This window comes from Tiliqua scincoides, chromosome 2 (assembly GCF_035046505.1).
Source record: "Tiliqua scincoides isolate rTilSci1 chromosome 2, rTilSci1.hap2, whole genome shotgun sequence".
Taxonomy (NCBI): domain Eukaryota; kingdom Metazoa; phylum Chordata; class Lepidosauria; order Squamata; family Scincidae; genus Tiliqua; species Tiliqua scincoides.
This window is the reverse complement of record NC_089822.1, coordinates 250,639,697-250,661,223: the sequence shown is the minus strand read 5'-3', so window position 1 is coordinate 250,661,223 and position 21,527 is coordinate 250,639,697. Positions and strand designations below refer to the sequence as shown.

The 21,527-nt window shown below is 45.0% G+C and overlaps 1 protein-coding gene and 1 pseudogene across 2 annotated transcripts; both read left to right on the top strand.

Annotated features, from left to right (window-relative positions):
• The first annotated feature begins 1,053 nt into the window (after positions 1–1,053).
• TRIM39 (tripartite motif containing 39) lies at positions 1,054–21,492 on the top strand. Of its 2 annotated transcripts, none has more exons than XM_066617040.1 (9): positions 1,054–1,243; positions 2,712–2,893; positions 4,246–4,330; positions 8,169–8,590; positions 9,493–9,588; positions 10,827–11,057; positions 14,570–14,592; positions 16,260–16,375; positions 18,437–21,492. In XM_066617040.1, the coding sequence occupies exons 4-9, from the start codon at positions 8,174–8,176 to the stop codon at positions 18,982–18,984; spliced, it is 1,431 nt and encodes a 476-aa protein (XP_066473137.1). In that variant the 5' UTR covers positions 1,054–1,243; positions 2,712–2,893; positions 4,246–4,330; positions 8,169–8,173; the 3' UTR covers positions 18,985–21,492. The 2 variants fall into 2 exon arrangements, with proteins under 2 accessions (XP_066473137.1, XP_066473135.1); XM_066617038.1 differs by having other exon boundaries at positions 2,712–2,908.
• LOC136642508 (5S ribosomal RNA) lies at positions 11,703–11,823 on the top strand (annotated as a pseudogene).
• Positions 21,493–21,527: the final 35 nt, after the last annotated feature.

Here is a 21,527-nt window from a genome sequence, read left to right as displayed (position 1 = left end):
CCCTTATAAGAGAGTTCTTGCACTCTCTTGCTCTCGCTCCAAGGCCCAACACATCTGATCTGTCAGAGGGTCTTCTCCACAGGACTACCCCCTCCAACTGCTCGACAAGACAGGTAACTATCTTGCGCCTGGAACTCTTTCCCTTCTATCCCCATCTTTAGTAAGCAGCTGGGATTGGCATAGCAGGGACCCCTAAAATCCTCCCCTACAACCCCCTTCCTTTTTCTGATTTCCTCAGATGCACAAAATACCCAGGCAGCCACCATGAAAGCTAATAATGGTTGGCAACCTTCAACCTACAACACCTGCTATTCCCAGGCAGTCTCCCATCCAAGTACTAACCAGGCCTGACCCTGCTTAGCTTCAGAGATCAGATGAGATTGGGCATGTGCAGGGTACACTGGGCAGTTGCTAGGTACACTGGATTCAAGCATTAGGACCAAGAAATATATTTATTCTTGTGCATTATGTTTATTTTTGTTCTTTTGTAATGAACCATAATCTTTTATTGAAAGTTATCTTTCAGTGTCCTCTTTAAGCAAAAGAGAATTTCTGTGCATTACTCCGTCTTGTTATCCAGCCTACGATCCTAATGTTCCAATAAGGGCAGTGGAATAATTCTCCTAAACAGTCCTTTTGGTAACATTACAGCCAATGGGGCTTACTCCCAGGAAAGTGTGGATAGCATTGCAGCCTCAGAGCTAACTCTCTGCATGCCTACTTGGAAGTAAGTCCCATTACAGCCAATGGGGCTTACTCCCAGGAAAGTGTGGAAAGGATTGCGGCCTCAGCAAGCTTCCAATAGGCGCAGTCAAGCCTGCAGCCCAGCAGAACAGAGGTTGACAAAAACACCTTTAAGGAATCAAAAGGCTCGGTCTCGCGTGCAGCACGGTCGGGGGAAAAGCACGGACGCTTCCGGTGAGGGCAAAGGACTGTGTAGAACGCTGCGTGCCGGGGACGTGCTTGAAGCGGACCGTTTCCGGGGACGCCACAGCCGCTTCCTGTTGCGGCGTTGACAGCAGGAGGGTGGTTGGGGAAGGAGCAGGGGAGTTCTTGGTTGCCGTGGTGACTGGACCTGGAGGGCCCCCCAGAAGCCAGGGGAGGGTCAGGACGGGCGAGGGGGGAGGTGGAGCCTGGCGCTGCTCGCGTGGCTGGGTCTGAGGCAGTTGAGGGGGGCCCTGAAGGTCCTGCTGTGACCCCCCTCCTGGGCTGCTCCCAACAGTCTTCCTGCAGAGGCCTCCAGGTACATCTCCAGCCTGCTTTGCTGTCCCCTCCACACACAGAAAAGAGCCTCCCTGGGCCCCAGCAGCTCCTCAGGGGCTCGAGCTGTGAAGCCCCGCAGGGGTTCCTCTGGGCAGCCTCTGCTCTGGAGCAGCTTCTTCTGGTGCAGGCCTGCTGCAGTCACTCTCTGGGCTCCTCCAGGCCCCCCCCCCACCCCCAGGTTTAAGGTTGTGGGCCTTTCGGGTCTGTCTTGGGTCCCCCCTCACTTGCTGGAGCTGATGTGGTGCACCCCTGAAGTGGGCGAATTAGGAAGTCTGCATGGATGGAGGGATGTCCTTTTTCCCTCTTGCACAACACCAGAGCCAGGGGGCAGCCACTATAGTTGAGTGTTGGGAGAGTTGGGACAGAGAAAAGGAAATTTTTTTACCGAGCATGAAATTGGACTGTGGAACTCCTTGCCACAGGATGTGGCTACCTCCCAACACCAGAACCAGGGGGCAGCCACTAAAATTGAATGTTGGGAGAGTAGACAAAAGGAAATTTCTTTACCCAGCATATCATTAGTTTGTGAAACTCCTTGCCTCAGGATGTGGTGATGGCATCTGGTCTAGATGCCTTTAAAAGGAAACCTGACAAATTTCTGGAGGAAATACCCATCACAGGTTACAAGCCATGATGGGTATGTGCAACCTCCAGGTTTTAGAAGTAGGCTACCTCAGAATGCAAGATGCAGGGGATGGCACCAGGATGCAGGTCTCTTGTTGTCTTGTGTGCTTCCTGAGGCATCTGGTGGGCTACAGATATAGGAAGCCGGACTAGATGGGCCTTTGGCCTGATGCAGCAAGGCTCTTCTTATGTTCTTATTCAAAGTCCCTCCTCAAGGATGTATTCACATTTCCTTCCAGCTGTGAATTTAGTGAGAGGCCTTAGAATCTGGTTTATTGATTAGAAGTGCTGCACAGACTTTAAATAGCAGTTCAGATTATTCCCTTCACCTCTTACTGTTTGTGTAGTTGGGGGAAGGGGTGTGTGTGTTGCCTCACCTCACTGCTCAGTGACTGGTTGGGCTGACAAAGTCCCCTTTAACTTTAAAGAGTTTTGCAGTTTGCAAATTGGGAGCTCCCCCCCCCCCAAAAAAAACAACAACAACACTTTGAATCTTTGAATCACTGCAGTTTGGGGGAGGGGGGAGAGAGCCATTCCCCATTAATTCATTCAAAAATTGTAGCCTAATGTAGGCCAATTAGGAGAAAGGATGACTTGAATGGCACACCCAAAATACAGAAAGCTTAAAGGTGGCACATGCTGTAAAAATGTTGCCCACCACTACTTTAGATAAACCAGCATTTTCTGAAGTATGGGGATAATAATACTAACTTACTTACAGGACTGTTGTGAGGACTGATGAATATATGTTAAGTTTGTTGTATGCTGTATAAATCTGAAGTGTTGTCATTCTCTAATGATACTTTTTCTTCTGGCATGACAAGGGCAAGTTTGAATGCCAAAGTGCACAGGAAAGGAACTGTCTCATTAGACACCTTGTTGTGAGAGCTGAAAGGGACCAAACAGTCATCACCTACTGGGCCAACTCTCACCAGCCCCATAGAGAAAAGTTTTCACTAACTGAAACCATGGCCAAAGAAGAAACATACGGACTTAACAGCTTCAGGTGACTTTACAAGGGGTATGTAGGTGCTGTTTGCCCACTATGGTGGTCTCTGACAGGCTTGTAGGAATGCTTCTAAATCATTTTAACAGAATGAGCTTGTAAATCTCAAAGAGAACTATGCTATCCCCTATCCTCATGGAGTGTTTGGGGTTGTGGGAATTAACCTTTGCAGTTAGTGGAATAGCCTTGCTTTGAGATGTGGCAACCATGCTGCCGCTTAGCTCATTTTGGCCCAGTCACTATCTCAACCTAACCTACCTTAGAAACTCGTGTGGGAATATTATTATTAGTATTTATATACCGTTTTTTCAACAAAAGGCTCACAAAGCAGTTTACAGGCAAAGTCAATCCTGAGCTGCCCAGTGCCCAGAGTAGCGGCACCAAAATGGCTGCTGGTATCTCCCCTGGGAAAATGGCCACCAGCGTCTCCTTGTCTCCAAAATGGCCGTCAGTGTCTCCTCAGGGGAAGGGGACATTCGTCCCTGTATTGGAACTACTCAAGTGTGCACTGGCTATTGAGAGTTCCCATGTTGGACTGGAAGACCCAACATGGGGTTCAAGACACAACATGGGGAAGACCCAACATGGGGTGGAGCAGAGCTTCTCTGGTCCCACCCCCTCTCGCTCTACTCCCTGCTCTGCCCCAGAACACCTCCCCCCACCCCAAGAAACCTCTCTGCCACCTGGAGCACTCTCCAAAAGGTCGAAAAGGGATAGTTACTGTATCCCTGCTGTGTAGAAGAGAACTACTTGAAAAAGTGCCTCTTGCCCAGTTAAAATGCTGAAGGGGGAGAGACAAAATATTTGTTGCACACTGCCCTATGTTTTTTTGAAGGAGAGGATGGGATGAAAAATATAATTTATGAATAAATTCTGGAAAAACTTCTCTCACTCGGACTTGAAATGTTAACCAGATCTTACTGTTGAACTTTGAAGCCCAGTGCTTCATAAGGCACTCAGGAGCTGTGATAAGAGGGGTAGGCTACCTGAAGACTGCTTTGTGTTCCCTACTGTGGGACTGTGGCAAGCCCAGTGAAGGAGGGGTGAAGCCTAGCTGAGGGGATTCTGGTTGATAGACCATTAACACCCCTTTTGTTCCTACCCCTCCTTCCCTTGGGGCAAAGGTCAGAGAAACCTGCATTAATTAAAGGTTGCCTTGACCCATTGTTAAAATCTGTTATCTCTTAATGCCTGTGGACTTAAACTCAGTTGTTGATACATTATCTCTTTAATAGATATTCAAGATCTTGTTTAAAATAAAAATGTCATTCCATTTTTATTGGAATGTTTATTCCACAATAAATGTTTATTCCATGAAAAAAATGTTTATTCACATCTACTGTTCTTCTCAGCTGCTGGCTGTCAAAATCCTACAAGATGCCCTGTTAAGCCTGTGATTTTAAAGTGGAGGACCTCTTGGAGGACCAGCCCATAAAAGTGAGTACATCTCCTTCAGAAAGTGGTGCCTTGACCCATTCACTCCTCATTATTCCTTTGGAGCATGATTTATTCATGTTTGTATCCCACCTTCCTCCTCTTGCAAGGGGTGGTTTTCAAGGAGGCTCTCAACATATTTTTTTATGTGTAGATTTATGCACAGCCTTATGATCAAATTGAGCGGGGGAAGGGGCTTACACTACCACTAGAAAACAACCCAGTAGTCTTTGGGTCCTCTGGCCAGTGCTTCCACATGCTTTTTCTGTTCATAGGCAGCTGACAGTTGGAACAGAGTTCTTTTCAGGCAGGGAGAAGAGAGCTCCCTGCAGCAGCCCCATGCTCTGGCTGAGGGTGGGGGCATGTGTGATCCTCCCCTTGTTGTGGTGTTCATCCTGGTAAGTATGGGGTGAAACTGTAGGGGCCATTAGGCCCCAGTCCTATCCAGCTTTCCAGCACCTATACAACTGCCATACAACCCTGAGCTAAGGTTACAAATGTTGCCTTACCTTGAGGAGACCTCCGTGACTGCCCCTCCTCCATAGGATGCAGTGCACTCCCCATTGGCATGGCATCAAGTGCTGGAAAGTTGGATAGGATTCAATGGCATGACTGATCAGAGCAGGGATCAGAGAACACCAGGGCCATAGCTGGGGGGACAGGAGGGGTTTCTCCCCCCCCAGCCAGCAGTTTACCCCCCCCCCCCCGGAATTTTTTCCTACCCTGTCTGCTTTCTGTGTAGTCTGGTGTCAGCTGGGGATGATTTGAAGCCCTTTGTAACTTTTTTTGTGCCAGGAGGAAAGAGGGCTTGGTACTTCTGGCAGGGATGGAAGGGAGAAAGAGAGAGTGCACGTGTGTAGAGTGAGTAAAACAGGGTCCTGGAGGGCTCCTGGGAAGTGTTGTACAGGATCGAAAGAGACCACTGACACCAAGCTAAGTTTAAGACTTTATTAAGACCAAGGGCTTGACAGAGGTTCCCCTCTGGTTCTCAGCTCCAGCAAGAGGCTCTCTCAGGGCTCCTTCCAGCAGCTCTCTCCTTAGCTCTCCCACAGAGCTCTGTCTTCAGCTCCTCTCAGTAGCTTGGTCTCTCCCAGCTCGCTCCTTGCAGCTTCTCTTCCCTAGAGGTCTCTCTCTGTAGAGCTCACTCTCCAAAGCTTCTCACAGCCATTCTTCCCTGGTGGTCTCTGAGCTCTCTGTGCTTGTGCAGCCCAGTGACTCTGCACACAGCACTACTTTGCAGGTAGTCTTCTAGCTTTCCTCCAATGGTACTGCAGCCTTTTTTGCACACAAGTTCTTTGCACTTGGCACTACAATCTTCTGCCTCAGCCCCTCCCAACCCTTAAGAGCTTGTTAATAAGATCATACATAGTCCGCTTTGCTCAGTAGCAGTAAGCCTATTGGCTCAGACAAAACTTTGTAACTATTGGCTCAGACAAATTCAGACAAACTGTCTATTGGCTCATGAAAAGCAGAGGCTAGGATCCCACCAGGCCAAGTTATAGCAGTTGGCTGAGCCCAAGATCTACACATATCAGAAGTTATGACCTCTGGTCATCCTGCCCCTATCCAGAGCACATGGTGAGCTGAGCTGGTCAAGAGAAGCTATAAGAAAGGTAGGGAGAGATTTATACTTGTATTGGCAAGGGGGATGGCGAGGGTGCTATTTCTTCTACTGTGGAACATGCTAATTACTACAAGGTATTGCTGTTGAGGTGCAGGGTTTTTGCCTTTTCATATATATTTTTAAAATTAATGGCTGCTGCTTGGGGACTGGGGAGACCCTTTTTCTGGTGGAGAAAGTATGGAAACCATTTGAGCTAAACAGAACGAAGAACTTAAGTGTGGAAAAGGTTCTAAGCAGGGGTGGATCTGGGGGAGGCCATGGTTGCATACCCCCCCCCAACTGTCCTGCCAGCAGGGAAGGGCATCCCCCAGAATGGAGAGCAAAATTGGGTATCTGGAAACACCCACTGGGCAGAGCTGGTGCCGAGTGAAGTCTAGACCTGGGCTCCATGTCCAGCAAATAGTCACAGAGGCCTGAGGGAGGACATGATTGAGACATACAAAATTATGTAGAGGATGGATGGAGTGGATAGAGAGATTCTTTTCCCTATCACCAGAACCAGGGGACATCCACTACAATTGAGTGTTGAGAGTTAGGACAGATAAAATAAAATATTTCTTTACTTGGTGTGTAATTAGCCTGTGAACTCTGTGCCATAGTGATGGCATCTTACCTAGATGCCTTTAAAAGGGGATTGGACAAATTTCTGGAGGAAAAGTCCATCATGGGTTACAAATCACTCATGATAGGTATGTGCAAGCTCCTGATTTTTGAAGTAGACGACCTCAGAATGCCAGATGCAGGGGAGGGCACCAGGATGCAGGTTTTGTCTTGCTATCTTTTGTGCTCCCTGAAGCATTTGATTGGGCACTGAGATACAGGAAGCTGGACTGGATAGGCCTTTGGCCTGATCCAGTGGGGCTCTCTGTATGTTCTTATGTAGGCTGTAAGCTCAATCGGGAGCCCAGGTCTACACAAGCAGGTAGACCTGGACTCCAAGTGGGAGCCCAGCTCCACATGCCCAGTAAATAGCCACAGAGGCTATAAGCTCAACTGGGAACCCAAGTATACCCAGCAGGTAGACCTGGGCTCCAAGTCCAGGTGGGAGCCCAGGTCTACCCACCTAGCAAATGTCCATAGAGGCGATAAGCACAAACAGGACCCCAAGTCTACACAGCAGGTAGACCTGGATTTGAAGTCCAGGCGGGAGCCCAGGTTTACCCACCCAGAAAATAGCCACAGAGGTTATAAGCTCAGTCAGGAGTTAAGGAAAAAACAGGGACCTCAGCCTAGCAGAGCTGGCAAAATTAAAAAGGAAAAGAAAACGTGGAGCAGGTGGGGGTGGCAACGGAGCTGCAGGAGAGGAAGGCAGTGAGCTCGGGGCGGAGGCAAGCAGCCCGCCCTTCCCAACCCTTCCCTTCCGCCCTTTGGAAAAAAACCTCGCAGATGCCTCTTTACACGCACGGGGGAGGGGGGGCGGTAGTGCAACCAGCGCCCCTCCAGGCTGCCTGGCCTCAGTGCCTGGGGCTTTTGCCCCTGCTGCCCCTTTTTATTTTTGCAGGGATGCAAGCCTGTGTATTGTGTTGGTGTGGAAAATGAAAGAATATGTTGCATGTTATTTCTATGTAGATAAATACATTTTACATTGCATTCAGAGAAGCATTTATTCCATGCAAATGATTGTTACATTGGTTTACAGATAATGAATGTGTCTTTCAAACACACACACCCAAATATTTTCTCTTCATGAAATTTGGTCGAGTTTCAGGTCTTTGATGTTTCTCCGTACTTATCCCTTCATTTTGCACACCAGTATAGATACCCAACATAATGGCACCCCCTGAAAACGTAGTGCCCCCCCACTCTAGAATCCTGGCTATGGGCCTGGAGCACACTGTCAGATTCAGAAGTTATGTGATAGTTCAACAATCCCTTGCTATATGAACAAGGAATTAAGAATGTAATAATTCTACTGGGCCAGGCCAAAGGTCCATCTTGTACTGCCTTCTGTTTTCTAATAGTGCCCAGTCAGGCAGGTGCTTCCAAACAGGCATGAAAGCAAGAATTTTCCCTTGTACCCACATCTGGTATTGAGAGGGAGGGAGAAACTGTTTCTGAGTTCCAGATCCAGAGAGCATGAGATACTCTACTGTGCTAACTCCCTGAGGAAACTTGTGCTAGAGTCATGTTTAGCAAACAATTTCCCAGTAAGATATGTACAATAATAATTTTTTTAAAACCTGTCTCTGATGATAGTGTTTTCCCTCTGCTTTTCAGGAACCATGGCTACCACAAATCCTCTGGAGAATCTCCAGGTGGAAGCCAGCTGCTCTGTTTGTCTGGAGTACCTGAAAGACCCTGTGATAATTGATTGTGGTCACAACTTCTGCCGTATCTGCATCACCCGATGGTGGGAGGAACTAAACCGGGACTTCCCCTGTCCTGTCTGTCGAAAGACTTTCCGCCACCGCTCCTTGAAGCCCAACCGACAACTGGGAAACATGGTTGAGATCGCTAAGCAACTGCAGGTCACCAACAAGCGCAAGGTGCGGGATGAGAACTTATGTGAAAAGCACAATGAAGTGCTCCGTCTTTTCTGCAAGGAGGACCAAGCAGCAGTTTGCTTGGCGTGTGAGATCTCCCATGAACATCGCTCTCACACAGTCGTCTCTCTGGATGATGCTTCTCAGGAGTATAAGGTAGAGTGGGGCTGGGATCAAGCTTTAAAACTTTAATTGGGGAACAAGCATGATGATAGATCTGTCCATTTTAAGCACTAAGGGCCCTGTCCTATCCAGCTTTCCAGCGCTGATGCGTCCATGGCAATGGGGCATGTGCTGGGTTCTGCAGTGGTGGGGAAGTCATGGAGGGCTCAAGATAAGGAGATGTTTTGCTCCCTTACCTTATGAATGCATTGCAGTTGCTGGAAAGTTGGATAGGATTGGGCCCTAAGTCCTGCCCTTATCTGTTGCCTCAATAACAGTTTAAGGGTGCAATCCTAACCAACTTTTCAGCACTGACATAGCTGTGCCATTGTGGCTTGCACTGCATCCTGCAGTGGGGAAGCAGTCAAGGAGGCCTCCTCAAGGTAAGGGCAGTTTTGTTACCTTGCCTTGGGGCTGCACTGCAGCTAGGTCAGTGCTAGAAAGTTGGTTAGGATTGCATTCTAACTTGCACTGTTATGACTGGGAAGAGTCAGCATAGTCAGAGATGAAGGTGTGGAAAATTTTCAAAATAATGTTTGATATTTCATGTGACTGGAATGTAGTTTAAAGGCTTGAGGGGGACATAATTGCCTTTTAAGGAAAGGAGGAACACTGAATAGCAAAATAACTAATAGACTATGGCACGTCTAATATTTTCTCCGAGCTTTTCTACGCTGGAGAGGCTTGCCACAGTGCTCTCCTGTGAGTTAAAAATGTATGGTGGGATATGGCCCCGAGACTGGTGTTCTCAGATGTTTGAATTATGCTTTGAAGCTAGACTTCATGGTGGAAAGGGCAAGATTTCTGGGTTGCAGCAACATGTGCCAAGGAGGCTTCATGTTCCTAACTCCTCCTCAGCTGTGTCACCTCTCAATTTTGCCATCTCTTTCATGAAGGATAAACTGCAGAAGTTCCTGGGGCCACTAGAACGAAAGCTGCAGGACATTGTCCGCTTCAAATCTCAGGAGGAGAAGAAACCTGGGGAACTCAAGGTGTGTGTTGCATGTATTCTATTTTGTCTGTTTACTTGGAGTGGTGCTGTCTTGGTGATGTATATATTGATTGATATTTGGACTTATCCAATCCTAGACATTTTGAGTTACAAGACAGTCAATCATGCAATGAAAACTAGATAGGGATACAGACGGGATTCAGATGTTACAAGAAACTATAGTTTATTCAATTGGGAATGAACAATAAGTTCAAGCACTTTCTCTTCCCCTCACACATGCAGGTGAATGGAAACCTTTCTGATTTGTTAAACCACAATTTTCCATGACCACCAGATCTGGCAACTGTGACTTACTCTGTATAAATCTGGATATCCACCTGTGGTTTAATATCAGAAGTTATAGAAAGTCCTCAGACCTCAGTTCCCGTATTTGGATATCTTGGCAAACTAGTTTTCAGTTCAGTTGAACATGTTATGGGTGCAGAAAAAGAGACAATGGAAGTAACTGAACTTCATTCCCAATCAAGGTATAGTCTGAATTGGGCCTGTGTTAAACTAATATCCCCTTTTCTTCTGTTTTTGCTCCTGCTCCTCAGTATCTTTTTGCTCCCGCTCCTATCTAAGCACATTCTCCCATGGCAGGGACAGTCCTTGACATCTGGGAAGCTCCTCCCTCTCAGGCAGGCAGGTCAGGTTACAAAGTCTTCCTGATGGGAGGGGCTCCCTCGATTTCCCCAGACTGACCTTGCCTCTAGGCACGGTAGGTTGGGTTTTTTCTTGGTCAGCCTACCTGACCTTCAAAACTCTCTCTTTAGGGAGAGAGTTCTTTTCAATTAGGGCGATTTGTCATTGATTATGCCCTGTTCCGTCTCATGAGACAATAAAAAGCCTCTCTTTGACTTTTCTCCCATTTTTGTTGTTTCGTGACTCTAAGGCCTAAATCCTAATCAACTTTTCAACACCGGCATAGCTGAGCCAATGGGACATGTGCTGCATCCTGCAGTTGTTTGGCACTCATGGAGGCCTCCTCAAAGTAAGGGGATGTTTGTTTCCTTTACCTCAGAGCTTCATTGCCCTTATGTTGGTGCTGGAAAGTGGGTTAGGATTGCGCCCCTAGTCCCACACCAGGCCACCATAAATTTGTGTAACATGACTGTGACCCCACAGTTAGACATTGTGTGAAGTTACTCCTTTCTGTTGATCCTGGACATCTTGCTAATCCATGTCATTTGGCTGGCCTCTAGTAACATCCAGCTCTATTCTTCTATCTTACTGCAGCGGAAAGTTGAGAATCGACGCCAGCTCGTCATAAGTGAGTTTGAGGAGTTGCATCAGTTCTTGGAGGAGGAACAACAAGTGCTGTTGCATCGGTTGGAAAACGAGGAAAAGGAGATTCTGCAGAAACTGAAGGATAATGTGGCTGAGCTCTCTGAACAGCGGGTTTTCCTCCATAGCCTCATCACAGAGATTGAGGAGAAGGGTCTGCAATCAGGCATAGAGATGCTCAAGGTGAGGTTTGCACCAGTTTCTCTTTAGGGTGCTGTAATGCAAAAGGGATGCTTGGTAATGTGACTGTGGCCACAACTGGATTTGTCAGGTTATCGCTTGGCCCCCATCAATTAACAATGACACAATAGAATTGCTTTTAAAGAATTTTATTAGAAGCTTTATAACAGTGAGCCAAGTTTGCAAAGCGTTAAAGATATTAAAGTGTATTCTCCAGGAGGTTTGCTCCTCAGTGGTGCTTTCTAGATAGTCTTCAGGGAATGCTTGTGATGCACTTCAGATCCTATCAAAGCATCTGACCAGCAGTTTGCCTTAAAGAAATGGTCTCTCTCTCCAACATTCTTTTTCCAACTGCCCTTTTAACTGCTTTTTCCCAACTGCTTTTCCACCATACAAAGTTCTCCTTTCCTAGAATGTCTCTTTGCTCTTCTAATCCCTTTCCTGCTTCCTGGGTGTGCAACATCAATCCTGTTCCCCACTGTCCCTTGGCATCATAGTGGACCGTGCAGAACAAACCAGATTTCTCCAGCCCAAAAGAAAAGCTCCCACCACAAGATCTTGCCTGAGCCTTTCCCTGTTGTATAGGTTCAGCTGGATCACTGGAAGTCAGAATAAAAGTAAGGCAAAATAAAAGTAAGGCATCCCTCACAGTACAGCAAACTGTTACCCTGCACATACCGGATCTCATCTGATCTTGGAAGCTAAGCAGGGTCAGGCCTGGTTAGTACTTGGATGGGAGACCGCCTGGGAATTCCGGGTGCTGTAGGCTTATGCCATAGTCTTTCGAGACTGAAGGTTGCCAACCAATCTAAAATCCCTCACAGTGCCCCTCCCCCTACGACCCAACCCTTCCTTTCCTTCACAAATTCCATCTCCCCCCTCCCCACTCTCTTGGCAGGTGCTCTTTCTATCTTTGTTCTTCTGAACAAATGATACTTGGAAATCCTATTTTGGGGATCATCATCTCAAAAGATCTTTTTTATCATCTTAAAAAGAAGTGATGGAATTGAATACACAGAAAGCTTCCCTGATTATTAACTTAAAGGGCTTACAGCAGAGCCAGTTTAATTATTTTGAATTCTTAGAGGGCACATCAGATTTCTCAAAGTACAATCAGACCTCTGGAATCCAGACCTGTATGGGAGCAGGCTTTCTGGGAGTTTTGATATTGACTTACAAGAGACCTTGCAACAGGGCAGATTGTTTTACAGTGTAATGGCAGCTACACCATGGATGGTGGAATTTGGTTTTTGTCCTTGATAAACATCTGAAGCTGGCAGTGATTTGAGAATTGCACTGTAGGTTGAGTCATTATTCCAGGGTTCCTTTCCAAAACCACTAAAGCAAATCAATTTAAAAAACAAAGTCCCTCTGCTCTGGGCTGACCTTTGTGATGTTAAGACAGAGTAATTAAGCAGACAGTCCTTCAGTCTCTCTCCCAGGCACTTAGAAAGGCCATCTGAGTGAGCCCCTCCCTTCACCCAGAGCAAAGGGTATCTTTCTTTAATGTGCTCAGGGGGAAGGGAGAGGTCATCCTTTCTTTGAGTGAGTGTCTGTAGAGAGAGAATGATTTATGGATTGTCAGCTGGCTACCCTCTCTCACATTAAGGAGCCTATTGTTAAAGGACTGTTTTCCTTTAATTTAAAGGATGCTTCCCATTGTCTTGAGATAGAAAAAACTGTGGATAATTAGGTTATACCTGTAATCACTTGCATGACTGTCTCTCTACAGAAGTAAAAAGCAGTTTTTTAAACTGTGATTTTAAAGGGCTGCATTTTTCCCCTTCTCCAGGGATCAGCACATTCTTTCTCATTTGCAGTGACCTTTTGTGTTGAGTCAAATCCATGTATAAAAAAATCAGTGTATAACAAGGTTGGACCTGTATTTTAACTAAAACTAATTTCTGCCTCTCATGATTATGAAGGTTTCCAGTGACTATGGAACTTTACCCCATTACTTCTCATCCATCAAAGCCTAGCTGCGTTAAGCATGTATTACAGCAACCATTGTTTGTGGATATCTCAGTTCTTTTGAATTTGTCTGCTTTGTGGGAACTTATCTTCAGGACAACAGAAATGTATTCTATAAGAACATAAGAACAGCCCCACTGGATCAGACCATAGGCTCATCTAGTCCAGCTTCCTGTATCTCACAGCGGCCCACCAAATGCCCCAGGGAGCACACCAGATAACAAGAGACTCATCCTGGTGCCCTCCCTTGCATCTGGCATTCTGACATAACCCATTTCTAAAATCAGGAGGTTGCACATACACATCATGACTTGCAACCCATAATGGATTTTTTCTCCAGAAACGTGTCCAGTCCCCTTTTAAAGGCATCCAGGGCAGATGCCGTCACCACATCCTGCAGCAGGGAGTTCCACAGACCGACCACACGCTGAGTAAAGAAATATTTTCTTTTGTCTGTCCTAACCCTCCCAACACTCAATTTTAGTGGATGTCCCCTGTTTCTGGTGTTATGTGAGAGTGTAAAAAGCATTTCTCTATCCATTTTATCCTTCCCATGCATAATTTTGTATGTCTCAGTCATGTCCCCCCTCAGGCGTCTTTTTTTCTAGGCTGAAGAGGCCTTTACTCTAGCTAAAAGACTTACGTTGAAATTTTGGAAAGAAAAATGTTCTCCCGCTATTTTTCAGCGGATTGAGAAACTTTTAACTTTATTAATATTTGAATCTATGGCAACAATGGTGTATGGATATTTTTAGATACCCTTTTTGGAAGTTTATGTATAGCTTTATTAATATTTTATTTATTTTTTTACAGTATTTTTATCCTGCCTTTCTCCTTGAAAGGATCTAAAGCGACCTAAAAGGGACTATTCTATTCATATCTATTCTATGGTTGAGCATGGTTATTGTATGTAAACTGAATATGTAGTGCAAATATACATTTTTTCCCCTCTTTTATCCCTATATTTTTTCCATGTATTTCATTTTTTTTTCCACATTTGTTGCTTTTTTACTCTTGTACTGTTTTTATCATTTGCAAATAAAGGGGGGGGGATCCTACATGCAGTTCTGTTTCAGGCCCATCCCACTCCCTCTAGTTCACCCATCTGGTGTTTGCACTTTGGGCTTGATTTTTCCATAAGGACTTATGCACCTAGAGCCCAATGTCCATAGGTCCTACTGATGTGATCAGAACATATCCTATGGTTAGGGCTTGGGGGCATTGGATAGCAGTTCAGGTTCCTATGTGAGCATGAAATCTGATGTGCTGATATTGGGCACATAGAGTGTGGGTACATCATCACCATCACATGCAGAATTTGTATGGCTGACTAGAGCTCATATACCCACATGGTACAGTGACATGTCAAAAGATGAATTGGTTTGGACAAAATGTCCAGCAGTTGAGTGATGTTTTTTTGTGCTGTTCAACTGGGATCTTCCTACATTTGCCTGCATCATTATCTGGGGCGGGGGCAGTTTTTAGTCACTGGTTGGGTTCCTGCATGATTTTGATCAGTTTTGTTTCTTCTCTTTCTTATTCAGGATGTGAAGAACACACTTGAAAGGTAAGGATTGAATCTCTCTTTGTGCTCATACCAGCAGTCAGGCTGCTATTTATTGTGACTTTCTGAAGGTTTAATTATATATCCTGCTGCTCTACAGCATGTTAAGGGTGAATTTACAAAAGTAAAAATAAACCCCATACAAAAGTTAAAATCAATATAATCCGCATACAAATAAATATATCTAAAAATCACTTCATTATAAAACTGGAACAGATTTTAGGCCGTTATCAAAATCTAGACAGCAGTGATTTAAAAATACAAATCCAAAAAAAGTTACTTGAAAGTGGTCTTTTACTGCCTGTGCTAAGTCGAGCTATAAAGAGGCCAGCCATTCCCCTCTTGGGAGGCTGCTTCAAATCTTGGATGCTGCTGCTGAGAGACTCTAAGTACCAACCAGTCTTGCCTTCAGCAGGGTTATCTAAATGAGAACTTAGAATGGAGTTCTCAGGCAATCTAATATTGGGGAAGGCAACTCTTGAGATTTTCTGGGCCCAGACCATTTAGGGCTTTAAAGAGCACCTTGAATTGAGCTCAGAATTAAAGTGATAGCCCTGAAGCTGGTAAAGGACAAGTGTACTATGTGCGAACCACTTTAATCTAGCCATATTGATTTGGTTCTTCATTGGTTCAAGTAGTGGTTAAAGAGCTAGGGCACTGAAGCTGGGATGCTCTCAAAATTTTACCTTCTTCCCTCATTAGACTTCTGTGCTTTCATCAGGCATTGCCTATATACTGTCAGATGTGTGAGATCTGAGCTTATATCAACCTTGAAGTGAAAAGATGGTTGGGGGACTCATCTGTGACAGCTTATCTTTACTAAGGGAGTTAAATGAGTGTGTTACTCCAAAATACAAGTGTTGTGGTAGCATAACATTGTTGAGACTGCATGTGCCTTTGGTGGTACTTTTTGAGAGTTCGCAGCATGATTGCCATGGAGATTAGCTGTGTTTGAGAGTATAACCCTTCCTAAAGAGCCCACAGAAGGTCAGCTTTAGTAAGTATAAGACACAGAGTTTCTCCCTAAAAAAGAGGACCAGTGACTTGTATGGTTGCTGATTATTTCAACTTTATACGATGTTATTGCAGCTGCTATTGGGACTAGATAACTTCAGTGCAGATGTTTACTACTTGACAATTGAAGTGAGCTAGACAGCTATCAATCCAAAGAGCTTTTAACACAGTTTTCCCTTTCACTTCTTACCTAGGGCTTCTTCATGCACATGAAGCTATCAGTACTAGTTAAGTGTTATCAACTCCACTGGGCACTGGGAAGACTTCATTCCTCCCCTCACAGTACTATGCTCCTTACAGCCTGTGATTTTTTTCATCAAAAATTGCTCTTACACTAGCCTACACTTATACACAGTGTCAGTTGTCAAGGTCTTTTGACAGCTGTAAGTCTCCAAGAACCCTCTTTCCACATACTCCAGCTAAATATCAATTTTCTCTAAAATATCAATTCTTTCTAAAATTCTCTCTAAAATTTTGTTTAACTCCTGTTTTCTGCTCTCCCCCTCTTAGAACTGTAAATACAACTCTGATTGGCCATATAAGCTATCCCTAGGTGATTGTTTTAAAGAATGCAGCCGGGAGTGATATTGCTCTGTCCATCCTCATCATTCATAGATAACTGATTGACTTGACTTGCTCTGCTCCTGTCCTTGCAGATGTGAAGAGGTACAGGCCAAAAAGCCAAATCTGATCTCTATTGAACTGGAAAAGAATTTCTCCAACTTCCCCAGGCAGTACTTTGTCCTGCGTAAAATCATCAAGAGACTGACTGGTGAGTAAATGCACTGTGTGGGACAGCATTTTTTGCAAGGGAGGATCTTTGGTAAAGTTTTAGGTTCACTGGTGGAAGATGTGGATAAAAAAATTGTTTAAAAAAATAGCAAGGGAGATCTCTCAAAGTTGTCAAAATCTCACAATTGTACTGAACATAGTCGCAGTATGGGGTCAAACAAATGGCTATATCTCCACAAGTATTCTACCGGCAAACCTAAAACTTTACCAAAGTTCGTTTGACACATGTGGGACTCTACACACAAAATTTTATTAAAATCCGTGATGGTCGCACGGGGAGCCCTAAACTACTTGACATGGAGTGACCCAATTACCACCTGTGCTGTTCCAAGTTGAATGGTCTGCTGTGAAATTGCAGGTATCTGCAACAAGATTGCTGCACCATTCCTACTAGTACTTATTTTGCATAGATAAAGCGTAGTAAAACATTGATTTCTCTTTTATCTGTGTAGGTCCATCAAGACAGGGTAAGGATTCCAAAGCCATGTTTTAATCAGTCCTCGTCCCATTCAAGCCAAGAAGAATCTTCTTCCTTATAAATAGTATCTAATGTCAGTCAGAGAGGAACACGGTAACAAAGGATATTATAAGAGATGGCTATTCCTCTGGGTACTTACTGAGCCAGTTAACATAGGAATTTGCCTTCTGCGTAATTCAGAGAGCCTAGTCACATGTGTCGCATAATGTGCAGCTCATGCCCTTTGTGGATAGTTCTTCAGCATCCCACCAGCAATTTCTCCAATTACAGCAGCACTATGATTGACAGTTTTATGCTTTGTACTGAACTTTAACCATGACCATTTAATGTCACATTTGTGTGCTACCCCCCCTCCAAACAGGCCAATGTACATGGCTCCCCCCCCCCTTTTATCTTAACAATCTTGTAAGGTAGGTTAGGATTGAGAGGTAGTGATTTGCTTAAGGCAGTGGTTCCCAATTTGTCCGTCGGAAAACCCTGGGGTGTCGCAAAGCACTCCTTGGGACGTTGTGGGAGGCTCACCGCCCAGCAGCAAGACCATGGCATGAGCCTAAATGTAGGCTCAGTGCTATTGCATGCTTGAAAAAAACCTGGCTGCGCTCCTTGCCACTATTTTTATACTTGCTTTTGATTGCCAAACCCGGATGTAAGTGTGTGGGTACATCATCAAATGATGTGAAACTCATCATTACCATTCACTTCTGGGTTTGAGCGCTGGAGAACGACTTTGCTGGCCAAGTACATTTGGGAAGTGCTGGCTTAAGGTCACCCAGTGAACTCATGGCTAAGCGGAGGTTTGAACCCAAATCTTCCTGGTTCAAGTCCAGCATGCTAATGCTATACCACTCTAGCTCATTAATTTGAAATTATTGGCCAATAACAGGTATTAAGATATGAAGAAGGAAATCTAGAACCACACTGTACGCAGACATGGGAAACCAATAGAGCTTAAATCTCTTTTAGTGTAAGGGTTTGTCCAGGGTTGGCTGGTCTATATGGGAATCATTGAACAGTACAAAACCAGTCAATGGTTATAACCTCCATTCCTGCATAAAAAGTGTGATGTTCAGGGACCCATAGGACAGAGAGGAGGAGGGTAGTGATGGAGGCCCTCTGTAGGTAATGTGTTAGAACCAGCACCTTGCCTACAGAGTAAGTTGGCCGAATAATCTCAGTTCCTGGTCCTATCCCACCATCTCTTTTTTCTCTGCACTCCTGAAATCTCTCCTGTCTGAGAGAGGCAGAGGATTCTGAAAATATCTTGTCCAAGACCACCTTGATTAGAGCTGGTATGGTTCTGCTGTGGTGGCTTTTTTTGCACGTGCATAGTCACAGCTAAGAAGTTGGCACCTGCAGTAGACGTGCTGGACTTCAAAAGAAATTGCTAGAACTTTCATGGTGAGAGACAGAGCATCAGTGAGCCAGTGCAGGCATCTGAATATGAGGGATAGTCACAGGGGTATAGGGGGAGAGAGAGATTCTGTACCGACTAGAGGAAGTGCTGCTGTATGAAGGGAAGACATGATACAGAGCCTGAACAAATTTCTCTTATTTGCACTGCAGGAGATTTGAGTCTTGACCCTGAGACCGCCCATCCCAACCTTGTGCTCTCCGAGGACCGCAAGAGTGTCAAGTTTGTGGAGCAGCGCCTGCGAGATCTGCCTGAGACCCCAAAGCGCTTCACCGTTTACCCTTGTGTCTTGGCAACAAAAGGCTTCACCTCAGGCCGCCACTACTGGGAGGTGGAAGTGGGTGAAAAGACCCACTGGGCCCTGGGAGTCTGCAATGACTCAGTCAGCCGGAATGGAGAGACTACTTCCTTGCCTGAGACTGGCTATTGGCGAGTGAGATTGTTCAATGGGGACAAGTATGCAGCCACCACCACCCCTTTTACCCCACTGAATGTCACCATCAAACCCAAGCGAGTGGGTATCTTCCTGGACTATGATGCTGGCAAGCTGTCCTTCTACAATGTCACAGACCGCTCCCACATCTACACTTACACTGACACTTTCACTGAGAAGCTTTGGCCTTTCTTCTACCCAGGGATCCGTGCCGGGCGCAAGAATGCTGCCCCCCTCATCATTCGACCTCCCACGGACTGGGAGTGACTGTATGAATAAATTCCATCCCCTCAATAGGATTAGACCCCAGGGCACATGGGGTATTCTAATAATTTGGCTTCTCAAAGGGAGAAGGAATGGGGGGAGAATAATCACCTGGGCTCCAATCCAAAGTTGTTTCCAACCAGAAAAAAGTTTGCCCTTAAGAAAACATGCAGAGGTTCTTTTTAACAGCAACAAAACATGAAAGATCTTGTCTGAAGCCTTGAATTTTAGTATAGGAATGGCATGAAGGAAGAAAGGAAAGGAGAGATTTGCGTTGAAGCAAAGAAGGAACTTTGAAGCCTGAATGAACAACTTTTTCCTTTCTGCAGTCCCAAACCATTGATGATGGTCAAATGATGCCTAAATGTAGTTTGATGTTAGAAAGGTAAAAAGCTGCACTGTTGGGGGGGAAACTGGTCAGAGACGTGTATGAATTAAGTGTGGCAGTTCTGTGCTCTGTTGAATGTGGAAGGGTGTCAGCTACGTAGGGAGTGAGTGAAAGTGATCTTTCTGTGTGAAGGGTTTAGAACAGTGGTTCCTAACCCACATTTGGGATGCTACCCCCTTAAATGGCACTTCTGGGTTTCCATCGCCACATGCATGTAAATGTAAAACCTCTTTTTTACTTATGTCCATTTGGTGGTGGGGGTAGCAGTGGAACCCGAAGGTGCCATACTAATAGCACCTACGGGTCCCCAGTCAGGTCACTACCACCCATAAGGGGGTAGCATCCCAAATGAAGGTTGGGAACAGCTGCCCTGGGGGGTCATAACCCCAAGCCAGGAAATGTTGGGTTAGAAGGAATTACTTATTCTTGCATGTGTAGACAGTGAGAATAATTTCTCTCCTTTCCCAATCACATTTTTGATGAAAGTTGGATACGATTTGCTTTAACTCACATCCATGGGCGACTTCCAATCAGGAAAAACTGCAGAGAATAGGCAGCTCATGCTGGGCAGTTGAGTGTGTTGATCTCAAGGCAGGGTATGAATGTCTTCCAGAAGCTTATTTGAATGGAAAAGGCACCCATAACCTCTTTCTGTGGACATAGAAGGGATGTCTAAAGAAAGTGGTTAACTGAGCAGGGATAACTGATCCAAAATAGGAGAATATGGGTTTTGTGTGGGGCTGTGAGTTGGAAGGATTTCACATGAAGTTTGGTCGTTGCAAAATGTTCTGTCCTTTTTGCAGTTGTTTGGGGACCCAGCAAAATGGGGCACTGGATAAGGGCCAGTGTGATTGGTTACTTACAGTCATTATGTTGTCACTGCCTCTACACAATCTCTGTTTAGCTGGGATTATCTTCAGCAAGGCATTCCTGTTTTCGAAAAGGTGCTAAAGCTACCAGCTAGGGAGAGAAGCCACTGTAGATGGATGAGACAAACCTGCAAAAGGCATGAGCCAGGTTGCGAAATTTAATCTCCTGCCATACATCTCTTCCTGAAAATATTTTTCTATGGCAGTTTGGTGCAACCTACTGATACCAGATGGTACTGGTTAAGAGGCAAGTTGCACACCTCTTCAGTTAAAATGGAACCAAAATGAAACTCACTGAAGGGAAAGACAGGGTCTTAACAGTGAGATAAACTGACCGCAGAAAAACTCCTCTTGTTTACAGGTAGACTAAGCTAGTTTTTCAAAAGTTACATGAATTAGGCTGTGGTTATCGATGCAGAAATGATCATAAAATTGAAACTGATTACTGCATGAGTACAGAACCATTTCAGATGGTCAGAATGCTCACTACTTAAGTTTTATTTCAGGGTTTTAAAATCCACAAATGGTAGTTAGACAGGCTCTTCCTTTAGCTGAATTGCCACTGCTTCCAATTAGCAATGCCTCAGAGTGGATCTATACTATGCATCTTCTTTCTAGAGGCTGAGGGAAACTGTTACATTTGAGAGGTTTTGTGCACATATGGGTTAGATCCTAATAGTTATGGTCAGTTTTTTGGGAAATACGGAACAGAGATTTTGCCACTTAACTTAACTTACCCTTTTGAGAGGGTAGAAGCACATACACATGCCCACTCTTTGGTTGAAACTCTTTCAGTCACTGAAGGCAAGTTTGGTCTTCAGAAATTGTTACTGTAGATAATGTGAATAGAATTCACTTTAATGCAAAATAGATTAAAAATTGGAGAACTAGAATGTTAATTCCCTGTAGGCATGGCAGGAAAAAAACTGTCAGGTCTTTTTAATCACTCCAGGGAGAACAATTTCCAGTTCAGCCCCAGTTTGGTGGTTGACTTAAACAAGACCCTCTCAGTGATATCTTGCTGCCTCTCATCAGAATTGAGTTGTCCTGGGGGGAACCAGCTACCAGAGAAATGACAATTAAACGGGCCACTCTGGTTTAGCTTGTTTTTGCCCTCTAATGTTTGCAGTTGTTCTTTTAACTTCATTTTTGTGTACAGTTGAGAAAGCTCTGTTTAGGATACAATGAATTCTTGAGCCTAGGTGGTGTATCAGCAACCCAGAGCTTAATATAAGACTTGACTTCTAAAGATGTTAATAAAGCATCCTGTTTTATTTGACAACGAGTTA